Below are 21,418 nucleotides of genomic sequence, written 5' to 3' on the forward strand. Positions count from 1 at the left end.
GGAAAAAAAAAGATTAGGCTAAAGAGAGAAAGGCAGACAATTACATTAATGCCATTGCTTTTATCTTATAGATGTGTGTTATTATCTCGGGGTGCTGAGTGCGCAATTGCCTCAAAGAAAAGTAGACAGGAGACAAGGGGAAACTTGATAGTTATTAACTGAAGAGGCAGTGTGTCAAAGCTGGATGGGGTTCAAAGTTTTGCAAAGGGATAAAAAAAATTGCAGACAGCAAGCAACGTCTGTGAACAAACTGTGGTTCTGCTTTCGGCTACATAAACCTAGTAGCAATCTAAATGTTTCAACTTGGAATCAGATCATAGACAGAAAAATTAATGAAAGTTTTCATTCAGACTTTTTTTAATAACATTTTGTGTACATGCAACAGAAGTGCTGGGTTTTTTTTTTGATCTCATAGAAAATTGTTGTTAGAGCATGAGGCATGGTGAGGCATGAAGACATTTATCAGTTTAGTTGCTGTGTTGTTTGGGTTTGAAACACCTATTATCAACACACGTTTAATTTTAAAATGCTATTAAGAATCCTTTTACTAAGTGTGAACATCTGTATATGCAAGCTGTAAATTAGAAGATCACATATGTGTCCCTCTGTCAGAGACTAAATGCATTTGGCAAATGGTTTCCATTATTAGCTTTTAAATACAGTAAAAGGCAGAAGGAAAAGTTGTTTTTGCCTATGAATCAGAATATGCTTTACTTACTGTCCTTCCGTGATCTTTTGAAATCCACAGTGTCTTAGTGAACATTTCTCTGCTGTCTGGATTAAATTGTGAAAGGGATGAAGACAGAAGTGAAATGGAGAACACCAAAGGATGCCATGTTATAGCTGGAATTGATACCCAGACTGATTCAGGATGTTCACCCACCCATATAAATGTTAATATCCTATGCTCTCTGTGCTTGTGCCAGGGATGAATGGGATAGTTTCCTACACCATGAAAATATTTGAGCCATTCAGTAGACACTGGCAAGTTTTCTCATCCTTGGGCACCTTCTAAGCATGATATTTTTGAGTAGCATTTTTTTCCACCTACAAAATGCACCACATTACACCATGTTACAGGTGGTATTAAATCTGCATCCTGAGGGAGGCTAGCGTAGACCACCTCTTATGACTGCAGTAGTTCACCTGTTCCCCCAGCATTTTAGTCGTTCCTAAGCGACCTTCTGTTCTTGAAAGGATTTGTTACTTCTTTTTCTGTGGTTGATGGAAAAGAAGAAGATCTTGAACTCTGAAAATGTGAAGCTCTTCATGTTCACCACTAAAATCAACAGCAAACTACAGTGCTCCTCGTTGCCATTAATAATACCGTATCTGTTTTACCATACTCGACATGCTGTTGTTGCAACAGTATTATGGAATCTTTTTATGTCGGTATAGTATATTTGATGTTTCAGTTTCTCTTGCTGCAGAAAGTGGCCCAGTTATTTAGATAAAAAAAAGTCTGGAAAGCTCTCTGTTACTGTCTGGACACAGACTACATAAAATTTCTTTTACATTTTCCTGTTGACCCTTGAACAAATCTAGTAATCTGGAAAGATGACGATGTTTATAAAATTCTGTATTGTCACGTATATGTGTGTATGCACTCCAACTGCATCCCCCTTTGGTAAGTTAGAGAACTGGTTAGAGAGCGTGCAACAAAATCTAGAGTGGGACTATTGCAGAGCCCAAATTTAAAACTGAAATAGAATGAGACCCCTAATGACCTGTACATTGCAACCTAGTGACTCTTCTCTGTCGTGTTCTGAGATACACAGCCAGGCAAATCAGCTGAGAGACAGGGTTTCACTAGACCTTTTCATCCCTCTCTAGGATACCTAAATATTTATCTAGGATCAGGAAACTAGCAAGAGGTATGTGTATTTACAACTCCAATTCCATTAAAACTAGGATATTTAAAATTCTTTTAGATTCAGTAAAGGCAAAATGTCACGCTTTTATTATAGCTATTCAAAAAACAATATGAGACCTCTAAAGTACAAAATTAATCACTGCATACTTGTATTTCTTTTGCTTAACAAAAATGGAATCCACTCAGAAGCATGGCTTTTAATTTGGTTGACCTTGTCCACTGCACATTGGGAAGAAAGGGTTCTAAGGTCAATGAGTAAAATTGCATAGCTAAGCCTATGAACTGCCCACAGTATAGATGAAATGAAAGATTTTGTCTTTATTTTCTGTCTTTTGACAAATTGAACAAGTATTTGAGCCTTACTTTAGTGTATCTTTTGTACTTAGTTTTCTTTGAATTACACAGGGTCCCAAAACTCCAGTTAAATGTAAATGGTGAAGTAGATTTTCCCTCCCTATTTTACTTCATTTGAAAAAAAAAAAAAAGAAAACAACACAAATGGAACATAAGTGTTCGTTCATTGATTTGTTACAAATAGGTCCAAAGTTTTTTGCTGGAATTTGGCGTAATAAGAATCCTGCAGGCTGTAATGTGGAGATTGACATTGTATCAATTTCAAAGTTCTCTTTAGAATTCAGATTATGCTGAGCAGAGTCTCTGTAAAATCTTGGGGATTTTGTTTACTATTCAGGAAGGTAAAGAGTGGATAAGGCAACATGGGAAGGTTCAGACTTGACATTAGGAAGCATTTATTTACTGAGAGGGTGGTCAAACACTGGAACAGGCTTCCTAGAGAGGTGGTCAATGCCCCAAGCCTGTCAGTGTTTAAGAGGCATTGACCACCTTAAGAATGCCCTTAAGAATGTGCTTTAACTTTTGGTCAGCCCTGAAGTGGTCAGGCAGTTGGACTAGATGATTGTTGTAGGTCCCTTCCAACTGAAATATTCTAAATTATCTAAATGGTAATGGTGCATACTTGCTACTTCAGAGTTAAGGTAAGAAAAACAGTACTGAAATGTTCCTAATTCCTATACTAATTATTCAATTAGTCATTTTTGGGTGTTGAAGGCAATCTTCTGTAACATCTTCTACTTCTTTATCATCCTTTTTTGCCCCCCTTTTTTAATAGTTAAAATTTCTGAAACAAGTACTTGAAATTTAGAATTCACCATGGAAATATTACTTAGCTGCATACTGTTATAGTAAAACACAAGGACCTTTTTAGGCTGTTCCACAAAAATTTTGATTACTCAGCAAGTATGTGATTTTAAGATTCATTAGATTTCTTCTTCCTCTATCAGTGAACACCTTTCCACATGCACTGAGGTAAAGAATATCAGACTATCGGGACACTACTAAGAATTGAATTGAGCTGTTAAAAGCTAGCCTTCTTAGTTCAAGCACCTAGCTGAACCCATCGTAGTCATGTCTTCAGAAAAGATTGTGCAGGTTACGACCAAAAAGTCACAAACATGTTAAGACTTTTCTGGGTGAACTTTTGAGCCCACTGAAAGTGTAAGAAGTATGAGTAATACCTCATGCTGCACCAGGAAGGGACTTTTAATCTGTGGTTTATGATGTTCGTTCACTGATATCTTCTTAATAAGGACACATCTGTTTATGTCATTTTTCAGGTATGATAAAGCTCATTCTTTTATATAGCATGTTTCATCTTGAAGTCTCCTAAGCACTTATGAAATTGTACACTGCTGCAGGTACTGTTGAATGTATTCACCTGTGAAACATGGCAATGTTCATTAGCATATAGAAATTGCACCAATAGTTTAGAACAGAAAATGGTGAGGAATGCATTATCTATATGACATTAGATGGGCAATTCAGAATAGCAGAATACAACTATCTACTCGGATTTGGCAAGAAGGCTAAAGTTAATACTCTTGTCCTTACAGAAAAACCAACAATGAGACTTACAGCCTTCTCTTATCTCTTATTTGAAAAAGTATGTGTCTAACAACATAAATGGCCTCTTGAATCCACCCAGAACACTGACATTAGTTCGCTAATAATACCAGAGGAGAAATCAGTTAGAAGTACTACAGAAAGAAACTTCTCTCTGTCAACTATTTCCTTAGCAATCTCTTTTAAAGAAACAAGATAAGTTTTATAAATTACAAATTACAGTGAAAAGTTTCATTCTTCTGCCAAGTGCAAGGGCTTTCAATAGTCAATGATCCAAAAGAATTTCAGATGCTTACCATACTATTATTTCTCATGTGGTTGCAAGTGCATTTCTTTTCTCTTCATGTACAATTTTTTTCTTTTTTTTTTTGTCTGTAGCATGCATTCTGTCTTTAGTTCACAAATGTTCTTACACACCCATGCAAAAATATATGCTTTGTTGTGTTATAAATTACACATTTCAGTGCATATTTTTACTTGTACTTGAAAAGGATAAAATTTATTGCTTATTTGTTTATTACATAATGTGCAGAATAAGTCCTACACCAGACTAACTCTTAGTTGTGTGTGTGTGTTTTGAGAAGTGGATGTCTATAGATAATATTACTTGAAAACAAATATTGCAGGTAAATGGTATAGTACAGGCTATCTTGTGAAAATGTCTGTCTGCTCGTCAAAGAGTGTGCTTAGTAATTTAAAAGGACCTTTTTTATTTGTTTTTTCACTTCTGTTCCATGTCAGCCTTTCCAAAGATATTATCCTCACAATGGTCACATTACGTGAAGTGGGTAAATGTCCACAGAGTTTTGTAATCTCATTCTAGCTATTAGTTTTATAATCCACCCAATAGTCTTTAGATAAAGAAGTCTTACAGTCATTCTGACTTGGGTTAAAGTAGAATCATTACCTTAAAACCTTCAGCAAGCCAAGCCTTCTTTAGCTGGAAGAACTTGCTTTTCCTCACTGCAGGCATAGGGTTTACTGTTAAGTAAAGAGAAACAAAAACAAATACTAAGATATATTAGAAATACATTATGATGCAGTGATTAAAAGCCATTAAGTATTCAGAAAATATTCATTCAGTTCTTGACTCTGGTCTGAATTTGTGTAAACTTGGAGAAGCCAGTTAACCTCTTTGGACCCTGTTGTCCTTCTCTAAGACTGAAGGTGGAAAGCTCCAGGTGATCCAGATCTGCTTAATTATTTTGATAGTGTAGTAAAAGGTGTTACATCTATTAATATTAATAGTATCTACAGCATTCTTACTGCGAGTAATAATAATATTTTTTAAAAAAATTAATATTTTACTTTATTTTACTCCTTCCAAATGGTTGCTCAGCCCCCCAGGTGCACATACATACATATCACCACACCTACAGTGCAGCCTGCCAGTAACAAAATCAATTTTCTAGGCTTTTCTAGCTGAGTACTTTGATGACACATCTGTTACGGTAGTAGCAAAATAACCATGTTACAAAAATGTTATACTAAAAAGGGGCAAAAAAAATGTAGGAAAGTATTTGACCTGTTTAAGCTTCAATCAAATCCCATTCATTAGGCCTTGTAAATAAATCAGTCCCACATCGTGAAGCCTATATAGCTGAAGTACTTCGGAAGAAGAGCTTTTGGAAGAAAAATCCCACCCTTCACATTCTGCAGTATAAATGTCCTGTGGAGAGACATAGGACTGCAGTCCCTAGGCTTGCCAATTCCTTATCTTTTTTTGAATGTTAAATTAATATTTAAAGCTATTTATTCAAAGTTGACTTAACCACTAGAATAGGAAAGATCAGACAAATCTGTTGCAAGAAATGAAGTATGAGGAAACCAGAACTCTTTGACAAAGTATTCCTTGGAGTAAATGTGTTGAATGAAGCCAGCGAGTAAATGATAAGGGCCTTTGCGCTCTGGATGTAAGAAAGCAATTTATCAAGAGTACATGAACTCTCCAGTGACCACAAGCCAAGAAGAAACCAAAGTATGGGAGAACAAGTCCCTATAAAATTATTTTAAATGCTCAGAAAGTTTTGTTTAAAAAAAGCAGTGAGAAGGTTACGTGCTGCAACATAGTCCATAAAATGGAAAGAAAATTAAATTTAAACATTGATACTCAGTAAAGTACGTGATGTCATATGCAATTCCATCATGTTTAACTTCATAAGGGGATAAGAATTACCTTCATCCTGCAAAGTGCCCCTCCTCTCGTCTCTAAATTATTCACGTCACAGTGAATAACATGAAGTTCACACAGAAGGGTAAAACAAACTAGCCAGCTCAAGTAGCAGTGAATTCATGATAGAATTTATGGTAAATCAGGGGACTAATTTTTAACACGTTTAAAAGGCTGGGGTTTAGGGTGTATCTGTTTTCTCTTTTTCCCCTAGAGGTTAAGTCTCAAACCTTTAACAGTCCCAACCGATTCTGCATAGCTTCACTCTTGGTCATTGGTTAATCATAAATTTTCTGTAATTTCTTTTGAACTTACAAGTATTGTAGTCTCTGGGGCTCAGCTGAGTGCCTTTCTTCTGTAGGAATTAAAGTTAATTGTGACCTTTGGAAATTAGGCCTGTTTTGGACTGCACCTGTGAAAAATAATCACTCAGTGATGAGTGGTGTCCCTCAGGAGTCCATATTGGGACCAGCACTGTTTAATATCTTCATCAATGACATAGACAGTGGGATCAAGTGTACCCTCAGCAAATTTGCAGATGACACCATGCTGAGTGGTGTGGTTGACATGCCTGAAGGACAGGATGCCATTCAGAGGGACCTGGACAAGCTGGAGAAGTGGGCCCATGTGGATCTCATGAGGTTCAACAAGGCCAAGTGCAAGGTCCTGCACCTGGGTCAGGGCAACCCCTGGTATCAATACAGGAGGGGCGATGAAGGGATTGAGAGCACCCCTGCCAAGAAGGACTTGGGGCTACTGATAGATGAAAAGCTGAACATGAGCTGGCAATGTGTGCTCACAGCTCAGAAAGCCAACTGTATCCCAGGCTGCAAGGCCAGCAGGTTGAGGGAGGTGACTCTGCCCCTCTACTCTGCTCTGGTGAGACCCCACCTGGAGTACTGCATCCAGCTCTGGCGTCCTCAGGACAGGAGAGACCTGTTGGAGCGGGTCCAGAGGAGGGCCACAAAAATGGTTAGAGGGGTAGAACACCTCTTCTGTGAAGAAAGGCTGAGAGATTTGGGGTTGTTCAGCCTGGAGAAGAGAAGGCTCTGGCAAGACCTTATTGCAGCCTTTCAATACTTAAAGGGGGCTTGTAAGAAAGATGGGGACAGACTTTTTAATAGGGCCTTTAGTGATAGGACAAGGGGTAATGGTTTTACACTAAAAGAGGGTAGATTCAGACTAGATATAAGGAAGAAATTTTGTACAATGAGGGTGGTGAAACAGTGGCACAGGTTGCCCAGAGAGGTGGTAGATGCCCCATCCCTGGAAACATTCAAGGTCAGGTTGGACGGGGCTCTGCTCAACCTGATCTAGTTGTAGATGTCCCTGCTTATTGCAGGGGGGTTGGACTAGATGACCTTTAAAGGTCCCTTCCAACGCAAACCATTCTATGATTCTGTGAATCACCCAGGTGATATTTCTCTGGAAAATAAGTTTATCTGCCAAAGTTGATGTGTTTACAGAATTTTGGGGGATTATTTTCTTGTCTTTCCTTTAGCTCTTCTCTTATACTTAATCCCTTTTCTTTCAGCCTTGGACAAGCTTAGTACTCAGCACCTCTACCACCCAACCCAAGTGGAGATTGTGCAGTCCAACGTTGTGTTTGACATCAGCAGTCTGATGCTCTACGGTACTCAGGCTGTGCCTGTGAGACTGAAGATACTACTTGACCGACTCTTCAGTGTACTGAAGCAAGAGGAGGTGTTGCATATTCTACATGGCTTAGGCTGGACACTACGAGACTATGTTCGAGGCTACATACTTCAGGTAGGAAATAAAGCAAAGCATGTTTTGAAACCCGGTTAACTGAATTTTTTTTTGTATGGACATAGTGACCGTGCATCCAAAGAGGTAGAAGGATATGAAGTAAATTTAGTGTGGCATGTTGAAAACTAATGATGATGTTGGCAAAATAAAATATTTAATTTTTCCTAAGCTAAAAAAATGCAGGTTCCTTCGTACCATTGTATTTATTTGTACTTGCTTACACTTATTATAGGAAATACCTTAAATACTGCAAATACTGAGGTTAGCTAGCTGTAAGCCTGATTTGGTCATCAAAGGCAACTGGCAAGATTTCAAGGGCCACTGTTTGACTTAAGAAACTAAGATCCAAGTCAGCAGCTCCTTCATCTTTTCTTTCCTTATTTAGCAAGATATCTAATAAGTGGTAGATGAAATGGGGGTTGTGATCATGCTTGTGTTGGGAAGTATCCTTACAGTGTAATGTATAAATAGGAAAATTCTGTTTATAAAACCTTTTTAAAAAGGTAGCTTTAAATAAAGTGTTACATGCAGATTGGTTAAGATAAGATAAGCAAAACAAAATAAGTAAACAAAAAAATGGACAGGCTTGCTTTATGAGTATGGTCATAAATATGTGTGGTTGCTTATCTGAAGAATTTCATCATCTGTTGGGTTCCAAAGTGAATTATTGCATTTTATAAAACTATTTCTGATGAGGAATCTAATACTACATGCTTCTGAGTTCTTATAATTGCTACTGACTTTGTGGAAGCTCTGCACCGTCTAGAAGTCATCCAGTTATTGAAGTGGACATGCCTGCAAAACTTTGAAAATTCTAATTTCTGATTTATTTCTCTACTTTCGTAGGCAATGATAGCGTGCTTAGCACTACACAGAAAATATGGGAATCTTTATTCCTGCTCTCAGGAATTCTGACTGCATTTTTTAATTCCTCTTCAATTTTCTGTCTTTCATATGAAAGAAGTAAATTAGCCTTACATAATTCTGTGGAAATCTTCGTATTCTGTGTTCTTAAGTATTTTCTTAAATGCTCTGTACACAGATTTTCGCAGAAAAGTGTTCTGAATTGTAGAACAGTCCTAAAGAAAGAGTAATAAAAAGGCTATTACTTTAACAATGTGATCCTGTTATTCTTATTAGGAGATATACAGAATGGAGCTCTTCAATTGTTTTAGGATTCTCTCAGGCATCTATTTTGTAAAAGCTAAATGTTACACACGTTCAAATACAATAGAATCAATTTTTTCCATTACTAGTCTAAAATTTACATGTAAGTATATATCCATGATATTTATGCAGTAGATATCTACAGATGTTTGTATGATATATATGTATGGACATATATCTATATATATTAGATATGACATATAATTTAGATAGATATATCATAGAATCATAGAATGGTTTGGGTTGGAAGGGACCTTAAAGATCATCTAGTTCCAACCCCCCTGCCATAGGGAGAGATACCTTTCACTAGACCAGGTTGCTCAAATATGATAGACATCTATAGAGATACATACTGTAATGGCATTATGTGCATATTGTGTCATAGTTTGTTCCTGAATTCTGAATACTACTGATCAAGAGGGCTGAAGAAATATGATTTGCATAAGAATACACATAAAAAATGCATGCTTTCTAAGATATAATGTTAGAAAATTGACGTTTACTAAATGCAATTAATAGTTAGGTGTAATATATTACAAATGTAGAATGTAATTCTGTGTCCCTTACAGACAAGAACACTGACTGAAATCAGTAGTTTTCTTGTTTTAAAGGTCGTATTATCAGGCTCGTATTGATTTTGTTTTAATTATCTGTTGGAATGATCTTAATATATGCAAGAATGGCTTGTAATATAATTACATAGAGGTTTACACAGAGTGAGATTGTGACCTATGCATCTGAGTGGTGTAAAGGCCTATAATGCACCATTAGGTCAGAGTTCAGGTTATCTGGCTAAAACTCGGTCACATTGTAGCCCTCAAGGCATGAATTTTACCGTTACTACATTCAACAACAGTATATTGAATATTATGTCAGTTAAAGGAGAACAATTATCAATGAAAGTTAAGAGCAGCTGTTACAATCTTGCCACATACTGACTTAGTTAGCGCTCAGCTGTGGATTGTGTTAGTGGGTGAATGAAGACTTATGATAGGTGTAGTCGAGCCTGCCTGTTAGTTTAGCTCTCTAATTTCAAAGAATTATAGACTGGTCGAGGTTGGAAGGGAGGTCATCTTATCCAACCCCCCTGCTCAGGCAGGGCCATCTAGAGCTGGGTGCCCAGGACCATGTCCAGACAGCTTTTGAATAGCTCCAAGGATGGAGACTCCACAACCTCTCTGGCCAAGCAATGCATTTTGTTTCCATTAAAGCTAGGAAGCTCAGTACATGGCAGAAAGGGAAACTACTTAGTAAAACATACATGAAGAGAAATCTTAGGAAAATTAGTTAAATCTATGATAATAAAAAAGTCTTATTTAAAAAATAACTCTGTTGCAACTATCTGATATAAAGGAGAAAAGAGGCATGCAGGGAAATTTGAAAGGAAATGTGTAATAACACACTAGCACGGTGAAAGTGCATACAGATGAGAACTCCAGGTAATGTCTCCTTCAAGCAAAAGGTGTTGTTCCATGAAGCTCGTCATTACAGAACTGCAACTCGTCACAGAATTGTTTGGGGCTTTCAAACTCAGTTTTTCCACACAGAAAGCTTCTGATGAAATGACATGAGCCTCCTATAGGAGAACCAAAAGTATCAAGTACCAAAAGAAATCATCCAGAATATCGCAGAGCTATGGGATTGTTGGTGGGCTGTCATGCATTGAATTCAGGAACATCTGACTCTCAGTTTGGAAGTATAGTTCTTTTTAACTTGTCTGTGAAAATCTGTCTGAGTTATAACCTAGTCCAGTCAATGCTAGTAAGTTTACCATACATTCATACATATTCATTGTATATCAAATACACAAATATATATCTCTAGGGAAAGATTTAAATTTGCTATAATGCTGTAGTGAAAGAAGTGTAAACCAGTAAACTAGCTTGTTTGTCTCTAATGTAATAAAAATAATATTTTAAATTTGTAACTTGACGAAATGATGGGTATTATTGTTTAGTGTGGGAGAGGGAAAAAAAAAAAAAAGGAAGGTTAGTAGCTTTGGGGACACTTGCTCAGAAATACAGAACTTATTTGGAACATACAGACTCTGTACCCAAAGTCTCTTCTGCAAGGACTAAGAGAAGTACCAGAACAGGGAAGGGGAATGGTTATGGCAGATTCCAAAATACTTAATCCTGGTTCAAGTTCCATTGTTCACCAATTAACCGCAGTACAAAAGATCTGTAAAGCTGGTACAAAAGTGGGATTTCACGCCTTGGGAAAGTCTGAGACATCAATCTGTGCTGAATTTCCCCTTAATCATTATGGCAGTGTTAAAATATTTTAATGTTTTCTCTAAATGGAGTTTTTTTGGAGGGGAAAAAAAAAAGAAATCTTGGGGTAGATGTATCCACTCAAAATCAATTATTTTAGTATTGCCAGGTATTTTCTTTGCTGTTCAAGATCCATAATGAAACCCTTCTTCCCACAAAAAAAGAAAATACTTTTTCTCAGTAACTTTTGAGAAAAACCTTACCATTTACTCCACTTGAGAAACAAGCGAAAACCAGTGCCTCTCTCTAGGTGTGTATTAATGCTGCAAGGTGGTGGGATTATCTGTAATACCCTCATTTTGACTAATAATGTTTCTAAATAACAAGTTAAAAGAACAGTGGGCAGAGAAAAATGCAGTATTTATTGCTTCATTCAGTGGATGCATTAATGGAGCACAGGAAGCGAAGGAACCCTGAAGCCAGCGGAGGTAATGTGGTACACCGCCTTTCCCATTTGGGCACAGTCACAGCATTGCCAGTAACGGCTGAAAGCCATTAAGACCTGGCAGGCTTTCTCTAGCCTCCGTGCAATAAACCTAGTTTCTGGTGAATAGATACCTGTCTCTGAAATGTCAGTGAGTGACAATTTGGTCAGCAGTCGCATGAGATTGCTCACAGGATTAATGTTTTAGAGGAGGACTTGTTCTCTCATCTTTAGAAGTGATCCTCAGTAAAACCTAACTGCATAGGGAAAGTTTCTGGGCTGTGTCTTCTCCATGGACATCCAGAGCACTTCAGTTTCTAGGCTTGTTTAGCCGGTACCTATCTCAAGGAACTAAGTTACTGTATTTGGTGTGGAGCTGTTAGTGAGCATATAGGTTTTCTCTTTGGGAAGAGCCAACACAACAACTGTCTTTATATGACGAGAAGTTATTCTGTCAACAACAGTAGCTGTTTTGGGTCAGATTCTGCACCTGCTACTCAAAGAGATGTGGTTAGTGGCTCTATTGATTTGGGTGAAGTTACTTTTGCTGTAAAGAACTGCTCAATGGTGAGTAAGTCTCCAGCCCTGGTTTGGTTCCAGCTGAGCTAAGTGAAAAGGTAACTTTGCCAGCTGTTCTCTTCTGCTCCACCACTGGAGAATACTTTACCCCCCCGCCATTTGCTAGTGTAACTACATGTGTAACTGCTCCCTAGCCCGGTTCTCTCTAAACAAGCCAGGTTAGAAAAATTCTCCTGCTAAACATGTGCAAGTTAATTCTGATTATTCTGAGAAGAAAGGGCTAGAGAGCAATTATGCCATTAGCAGTGAACAGCTGGGGCATTCAGCTTTTATACTGGTCCAGCTGCAGATGACAGGACATGTGACCACAACTTAGAGGCCATAAACCGACTCTTTGCAAATAATGATTCAGTGTTTTGAGTAACAGCTCAACACTTTTTCAACTGTTTTGTGATCAAATAGTTGTATTCCCTTAGTGTAAAAGAGGAAAATAAATATTGTCTTTACAGTACAAAGAGGGAAGCGAAGACACAGAACAGAACATTGGCAGAATCAGAAAAAGGGGCTAGACCTAGGATTCCCATTCTTACCATCATTCCCTCAAAAAAGCATGTTATAGTCAGCAGCTCATAGGCAACACCCTGGCTGCCAGGCTCTCTGGTGCCCCTCACAGCTATGAGAAATTTTTAAAAAAATTGAACTAAAAAACAAAATCAAAACTAAAGCCAGCTGGAAAAGTATGGGAATTTTGTTGACACAAAAGGTGACTCACAAAAGTTTGTGCACTGGACAGTGCATGGGGAATCACTAATCCTAAATTAAGGTCTTTTCCATAGCAATGTCAATGCTGAAAACTGATGAAATTCAAAATTATTAGATAACATTTTCTGCTTTGGCAAGACTGGAAATGGGAGTATGATGCTTTTCCTGCCTCTGTGGTTTCACTGCTAATTGTAAACGTAAGAAAAAACCTCTGAAATTAATTACGTCCTCTGCCACTGCTGACTTGGGCTGGTGTGTTTCTTTGCCCACAGATCATCAAGACAAGGCCTACTTTATGAATTTAGTTAGCTGTTCAGATGATGACCAGGATGGACTGTGGTTTATTCTCCCATTGCTGTGTTGGTTCCATAGGGCTAAAAGAGCTGTTGAGCAAGAACTGCTGTTTCAGTCACTGAAGTCAGCTAAGAGTAAACTCTGAGAAGGTATACATTGGGGGGGAGGGAAATTTAAACATTTTTTCAACAGGCAACATCCCGTTAACTGAAACAAACTCATTCAAATTGTGAAATACATAGTGCAGGTTAAATAATCAGTTCTGAGATTTTTACAGAAAAATTGGTTATATGCATAGTCAAATTACATGCTAACATATATTGGTGTTATATTTGACCAACAATTTCTCAGATTTTTGTAAAACAGTTGCTCTTGGTGGAATGGGTTGTTTTTGTTTGCTGTCCTAGTTTACCACAACTAGATTGTTCATGCACACCATTCTTACATCCAGATTATGTCAAGAGATCTGGGGAGAGACCAAAGAAAGAAATTTGAGCATCTTTAATAATACCATTCTTAATTTCTTTTCTGTTCTTTCTCTGAGTAATCCCTTAGCACCTCATCTCTTCTAAGCAGGTGAAATATTAACCATATGCACAGTTGGAAATGGCTTTACTGTTCTTAAAATTAAATATTGCCCACCATTGGCTTGTCTGTGGAGGACTGCAGAAAAGCAAGGGTTCTGTTGCTATCTGACCTCTTTTAGAGACTTTAGAGTCTTAGCTTTCCCATCTGTACTCATTTGCCTCCTTTCAAGATGTCTGAACTTTTGCTACAGAGCCCAAGTGCAAGGGCTATTTAATTAAACAGCTTGTCAAACAGCTTCCATTGCTTAAACATAAGGAACATTAGAAAGAAAACAAACAAACAGCAGCTCTGAGGGTATCAGCTTTTCCAAGGTAGACAAGTGGTGTCAGGTCATTGTAGTGATGATATCATACTTTCAGTTCAATGTAGTCTGCTATCTGTAATCACAAGTCACATGAAGTTTCTGTCAGTTTTTTTTTTCCCAAGTGCCATCAGTTGATTTACTGTTTTTTTCTTTCATAACAAGAGTACCTTTAAAGCAGTGGTATGCTATATTATTTGTGATAAAAAAATTAAGAGAAATAGGCAATCAAATTATGATATGGACAGGAAAAAAAAAAGTTTAGCCTTGCAACCCAGCAAAAGTTTGATGATAATTATGCACCATTGATACAATAAAAATGACTTTTGTATGTGAAAGTTGTGCATTTATTTAATTGATGTTGCTTCTCATTCCTCATTGGTCTGTTTGTCAATCTCTTAATTAATACTTTGCCCTTGTTTAGCTGTGACCACTGGAGGATTTCCATGCATTTTAAAAAGCAGTCACTTAGTCTTTCCATGTCTCTATGAGTATTGTGCCCTTTTCATGTATAGTAAAGCTGATGCAGATAAAGGTTAAGAAGTTTATCTGGTAAAGACTGTAACAAAGCCAAAATACAACCAAAGTCTTTCACATGCAAACTCATATTTCCCATAATAACTGCCACCCACATTTAATTACTTGATCATGAAGAGTTACCCTTTTACAGCTTTATTTACTTTTTTCAGCTTTGTTAAGTACACTTCTATCTCATGTTTTCTTTTCCCTCTTGTAATTATTGTTAACACTTATATGTGTTCCTTTGTTCCAACATTATTTTTCAACAGCGGCCCTCAGAGCAACCAAGGCTCAAAGCTGGGTAACATTTATCCAGACTTCTACTCTCCCAGTACAGATGAGATTTAAATCTGGGCCTCTTTAGTATGTGTCCTGCCTGTTTCTTGTTCTCTGTGCCTGTCTGTTCACTCCTCCCTCTCTTTCCGCTCCAACTTACTTATTCTGTTGTCATTGCCTCCCATTCCCCCCCTCCTTTTTTTCTGACTTATCTTCCCTTCTTCAGCATCACCTCAGTTTCACTGCCCCTCCTTCTCTGATTTTGCCTCTTTAGCACAAAGAGGTGAAAAGGATCTGTTAGATGATGTGTCCATCTCCTGAGTTTTCCATTCCTCCCATAGCATCACTGCATGCTAGTATTTGTGGCTGTGATCATCTGGAAGAGTTTCTCTTCTCCCTTGTGAGTTGGTTTAGCATGACTCCTCTGCACTTCTGTGGAACAGAGATTCTCTGCTATGCCCCTTGCTCTTTTGTATTCGTCTTAGCTGTACTAAGCTAGGAGTGACTATCCTATCTCTACTTTAAACAGAAGGTGGAAAAAGCTCAGATAAACCTTTAAGGACTGACGAGGGAGATAGATAGGAAACGGAGCACAACTGCTGAGCCAGAAGGAATCATTGTTGTGTGTTTGAGCAAAGCAGTGCCACTTGTTCTACGCTGTGAAGTGCCTTCAGATTTTCTCTGTATCTGCACTAACTTGCCAGACATCTCCCTAGTGCTTTTGATGCCGTACCTCTAATAGTAACACTACCAATCACACTAGTGCTACGTGACTCTATTTATCATGACCGTTAGCACTTGAACTGGGAAAGAATAAAAATAAAGTCCAAAAAGTTTGATGGCACTTCTGAATGCCACCAGGACAAGTTATATGGCAACAGAGGTCTCAGTAACATGCAAAGATCATTTGGATTTCCAGAATATGTGCAGCTGGAGAGGTGTGCTATTGCTGCTCTGTGTCTTGCATCTTGCAAGGGTAATGAAGCAGAGGGCTGTATAAGCCCTAGTGATCAACAGCAGCATACATGATGCTAGTTCTTAATGACTACTATGAAATAGCCTTTATAACCGTAGTGTTTCACATGGCTCAGAAATGCAAAGATGGCCTTTTTAATGACAAACATTCTTGGCTGTCGAAGACCAAAAGGAAAAAAAAAAAGAGAGAGAGACTTTTGTGTAGCTGTGTTTCTCCTACCTGGAATGTGTACTGTTTACAGTACTGGGGGTGAGAAGCCGTGATCCCACTGACTGACGTAGTTTCACACAGCTGGGCACAGCTACTGCAATGCAGAGTATGGAAATGGCTGTTACTGAAGGTCTGTCAGGCATATGCCAGGACTATGTGTGCTTGCTTTTTAAAATGGACCTGAAAATCTCTTCACCTGCCAAGGCTTGAGTTCATGGTCCTGTGTTTCTCTTGTGATAGTTGATGAAATCACAAACACCTAAAGCAGAGTCAGGGATGAAGGAGGTGGGAGGAATAGTTCACTCCCTAGGCTGTTTTAGGTGTGAGTGATGCCATCAAGCATTGCAAGAGAAACAGAGCCCTGAACTTGGGTCTTGGCAGGTAAGCCAAGGAGGAAACTATTTCCAGCTTTCTTGCTTCAGAATGTGCTTGAATTTCTATTAACCATTTATGATCACAAAAGTTTTTCTGTGAAATATGTATGTATGTGTATGTATATATGCACATACTTACATAATCTATAAATTTTATTTATTTTTCTAATGAATTGTGAGAGTGTGTGTCTGTGACAAAAGTCTCCAGTTTTGAGACTGATTCTCTGTGGATGAGGGGAAGGGAGAGAAGGGCTTTCCTCTTAGCTTGGAAAATGACTTTTCTTGCCAACAATGCCATGTTGAAGCCTCTACCAGAACATATCCTGCACTATGTCAAAGAAATATGACCACTGAGTTGAGGACAGGATCTTGGGGTTACTGTCCATCTCAATTTTCTTGTCATAAATGCACTGACCTGTTATAAAATAAAGAAAACAAAAGTGCATAAAGCTATTGATTGAAGGAAAATGTGTGTGTGCGTGTGGAGGGGAGAGAGTTGTGCCAAGAATCCAAGGAATTAACATCATTCTTCTTACAAAATACGGCTCAGACATTAGAACTTCTGCCTTTCATAGACTACTCTCTTCATAGAGGACCTCAGGCTGAATTCAAATCATGGTCCTGGAGGTGATAAGGTTGTGATATTATCCATTCAGCTACACGTCAATGGAGATTAACTCAATTAGAGAGTACGGAGCCCAGACCGTGACACTTTAATGGTTTTAAGACTTTTCCCAGTTTAGACACCTCTTGCTCTGAGTTTAGGAATGGTTTTGATTGTCTGTGTGTTAGCACTGGCTTCAGGCACTTATGAAATTTAGGCCCACAGACACTCAGGAATCAGGAAGGGCCACAGAGAATCAAACTTGTCATCTGTCCAGCATCAGTTGATTTACTGCTTTTCTTGAAGTCCAAGGGATCTCAAGGGGACTTTTTTCCCTTGCAGCACTGATCTTTCAATGAGGTGCTAGTGCCTGTCCTGAGCAATAACAAGGAATAACAGTGAAGTGTGAGTGACTCTTATTAGGAGGGGTAAATGTCATTAGCACTTACTGTTGCCTTCTAGGCAGTAAGAGCACAGCGTTGGATGTAGACAGACAACCCCTTTTACTTATCAAGGTACATTTTGAATCTAATGAAGATGAACTCTTATATTTTAATTAAGAAATTTACTTTTCTTTCCTGTGCTGAAATATCTTCTGTGATTTGGTTGTCATTTTGCACCATGTCCTAGAATTTGAATACTTAACTTGAAGCCAGGAAACATGTATTATTCTACTGGCTCTAACGTATTAACTTGCTGCGTGAGTCCTTTGTGCTTCAACTTGATTTCTCTCCTCCCCCACGGCTTTTACAAAATGTTCTAATCATCCCAATTAATACTTGGATGTTGTTAATTAATGTTTATGAAATGCTTTGAGATCCTCTAATGAAATAGAATGTGTAATTATGATTGTTCTTTAGTCAAATTCTGAAACATCACCACCACTGGAACAGTAGTTTCAGTAAATATTTTTTTTTAATAATCTTTTTAGCAAATGGAAGAGGAAGAATTTGTTTCACTTGCTTCATTTTTACCTTTTATAGTAGCGGAAAGCATGTCTGTTTACATCCAGTCTTGCTGGATTCTTCATGAAGAATCTTGCCAGAATTGCACCCCAAAGTCTTACATTCCTTCTGCTGGAAGTGTGGAAGAGTGTGGAAACCAGTGTTACTGACTGACAGTCATCCTGCAGAGAAGGACAGGTAGATTTTTAAGACTGCTGGCCCTGTATATATCAGCTTGCTGGGTTTTGTGTGTATCCATATAGCTTGCCTAGTGATGTGGATATGGTGGTAGAGTTAATATCATTACATTTTTATCCACGCAGTCTGGATGTCAGATGTCTCTAACTTGTGTCCAAGTTGACATATGGTGCTGACAAATAGGAATAAAGGAAATGAGCCTGCTCATCAGGTTGCTTGCAACTTAGCTTATGTTGCACGAGGCTTTCCATTAAAACATAATGCCTCTCAAAATATTTGGAAATAGCTAGGACAATGCCTGGGCAACTTCCTCTGTTCAGCTAGCTCAATATATAGCTGAATGAGTACTTGGTGACTGGATTCAGAAAAGGATAGTCACTGTAGAAGGTCAGCGTATTAATATGAAGCAGTTCACTATTACTAGCTTCAAACATTTGAATGTCACAAATTCAGATTCCAAATATTGGGGAGCTGATTTAAAAGATTAGATTTAATAAAACTTACTTTTGCTTTCCGTTTTATACTGGAGAAAGTTAGGTTTGTATTTTCAAGCTGCTTCTTCCTCTTTTGAAACCTACCATAAAAAAAGGCCAATGAAAAATGAAAACTTCTTTAAATAAAGAAGAAAATCAACACAATAACTCCAGGAAGCAGGTACAGTAAAAAAAAAAAAAAACAAACAAAAACCTTGTAATATCAAGAGTTTTTTTATAAAATTGCAAGCATTGTCTAATCTGCAGTAGTGTTCCTGAGTACTAAATAAACATGCTGAGTATGTAATGTTACAATCCACAAAATGTTTTCGTCCAACCCGTTTCTTTTAGAAAGAATTCCATAAAATAAAATTAAATTAATTTTAAAGAATTTAACTCTCACTAATTCAGTTGCTTTCCATGTGTGAGCTGGTTTCCTCTTGATAGGAGTATTTCAAACAGTACCACAGGTTGCAAAACAGAGCTCTTCTCTTTGTAGGCTCGAAGAGTTGTGAGGTAATGGATGTAAGACCCATGACATCCATTTTCTGCCACAGCTGAAGGGACAGATATGTTTCTTGGGAGAAAAGGGGTGAGGAATTAATAATATCTGTAGCAGATTGCTCACCCAATTGCGTTTGTTGTGAGGCTGCAGAGAACCTGGGTGTTAAAGAATGTAAGAAGCTGCTCTGGGACAACTGACCAGCAGAGGTGGTGTGGTCCAGAGATAAAACAGCACCCACTTATGGTGTGCCTTCTATCTCTGACCTGGTCACTTCCAGCCTTCATTTGGAGGCTGTGGCTTGAGAAGCCTGTGTTCCCACAACCCCATAGAGCTAGCAAGTTGATTTTACAGGATGAGCTTAAGATGCATCTTGAAAGAGTAGGTTTCTCATATGCCTACTTGTGTGTATTCTCAGAGCCGAGTACTTGATGTGTTATGAACTGAACAGCCCTGTAGCCCCACATATATTTCAATTTGCTAATTTTGTTACTGTGTTATAGTGCAGTATTATTGCATATAGTATTAATACTTTCTTATAACAATTATTAAATGGAAGGTTGTTTATTCTGGTAGTTGAAAGAGTATCTGTTCAGATGGAATGAAGAGTTAACTCTCTCATTGATTCAATACAACCATTTTTCCTAGGGATGGAAACATTGTGACATAAGTAACCTAGGCTTTACACTTTTCCCAGAGTCACAGAAATACTAAAAAATACTTTTTTTTCAAAGTGTTTGTTGGATTTTTTTTTTTTTTTTGTGAGTAGTAACCTGCAGGATCAAATACATCAATGAAGATATAGTACATTAGCATGGAACAGCTTGTTATATCAATGTTAAGATTTGTTTGGAGCAGGATAAAAATGTCAATGCAATAGAAAGCTTTCTGGGCTTTGAAGCACTTGTGAGAATTTAAATGTCAAACCAGTTTGAGGTGCTTCAGAAGTGCTTCAAACTGAAAATTTGAAATAAAAGTATGCATATGCTCCCATGCCTGAATAATAGCTTCAGTAACATAGTATGAATTTTGAATACTAGTCACACCAGACATTATACATGTGTCTGTAAGGCTTTCCCCCATCTCTAGTCTGTAGTACTACACTGTAGTACTCTATAAGACCCTCTCTAAGGTACTCACTTTCACTTTGGCAGCATGTTTACCCTCAGTTCATACAAGATAATTGTGCTGGAATTTCACCAGCTACTGCACTGTACAAAAGTCCTTGTTTTTTTTATCTAGCTATTCGAAGGAACAGGACTTGTATGACAGTGCTTTGTATAACTATTTTCAGCTTATTTCAAGAGATGGGAAGGAAGGTGCTGCAAATATATGAAGTCTCTATATGCTTTGTGTGTGTGGCCAGGTAGTGGAGAGAGACACTAGTAATTCCTACACTGAAGAAAAAGCAACACTCATCCCTTTTGAGGCACCAAAGAAACTATACTAGAGAGACAGGGGGGAAAGAGGCTATAAAAATGCAAACCAAAAGACTTCTCAGCTTATTGTACACTAGAGACATAAAGCCATAGGGAGCCAAATTTAATGTGTTACCCAGAGAATTGCTCAGTCACTGTCAGAAAGTGGGTCCTGATTCAGCAAGGTCCATAAGCACCTACCCAACTTTAAAAAATTAATGCCCTTGACTTCAACAGGGATCCACTCACATGTTTAATATTAAGCATATGCTTGCATATTTTTCTGAATGGGGCCTCAATGAATGTATGTGTGTATGTATGTCAGCTTGGTCAGCTGAGGTCACGCAACAGTTCCCCTCTTGTAAGCATTGCCCTTTAGTTGAAAAGGAATGAATAGTAGGTTGTGAGAACTGTATGAGAAACCATGTTTCAATTAAAAATTGTAGGTTTCTAAAGATTCTTTCTTTATTGTTAATTGTTTTCACTGTGGTAGACTCCATCTCTCTCTGCACTGACATTTATTACATCGCTCAAAACCAGGCCACAAGCCATGTATCGTTTGTAGCATGTTTTGCACATGGAGACCCACTAATGAAGCAGATTCTTATTATGAGGTCTCCAAGTCAGTTTCATCATGTCCATGAAGACCAGAGCCTCACTAAAGGAAGGTCTTAACTTCTTTGGTCCAGGTTGCTGTTCTTTTTCTTTCCTGGCCCAAGCAGGAGTTTTGTGGGGTAGGTGGAAGTAATAACCAGTGAGTACAAGGTCCTTGCCCACCTGGCCATCCCCTTCCCCACTGTCTGTGGGTCAGGTATGGGTAGCTGCTGCATCCCCAATTCCTTTCCCTTCTAGCTGGGTGTCTG

At 38.1% G+C, this 21,418-nt stretch overlaps 1 protein-coding gene across 10 annotated transcripts in view; it reads left to right on the forward strand.

The window, feature by feature from the left end:
- BNC2 (basonuclin zinc finger protein 2) overlaps positions 1 to 21,418 on the forward strand; it is a 337,157-nt gene that overhangs the window by 221,487 nt on the left and 94,252 nt on the right. For all 10 annotated transcript variants that reach the window (XM_087741951.1, XM_087741956.1, XM_087741961.1 and 7 more), the window contains one exon: positions 7,498 to 7,733. In XM_087741951.1, the coding sequence (XP_087598077.1) occupies positions 7,498 to 7,733 (236 nt within the window). The remainder of the gene's footprint in view (positions 1 to 7,497; positions 7,734 to 21,418) is intronic.

This window comes from Nipponia nippon, unplaced genomic scaffold (assembly GCF_047370975.1).
Source record: "Nipponia nippon isolate SJK-2023a ecotype South Korea unplaced genomic scaffold, ASM4737097v1 scaffold_8, whole genome shotgun sequence".
Lineage (NCBI taxonomy): Eukaryota > Metazoa > Chordata > Aves > Pelecaniformes > Threskiornithidae > Nipponia > Nipponia nippon.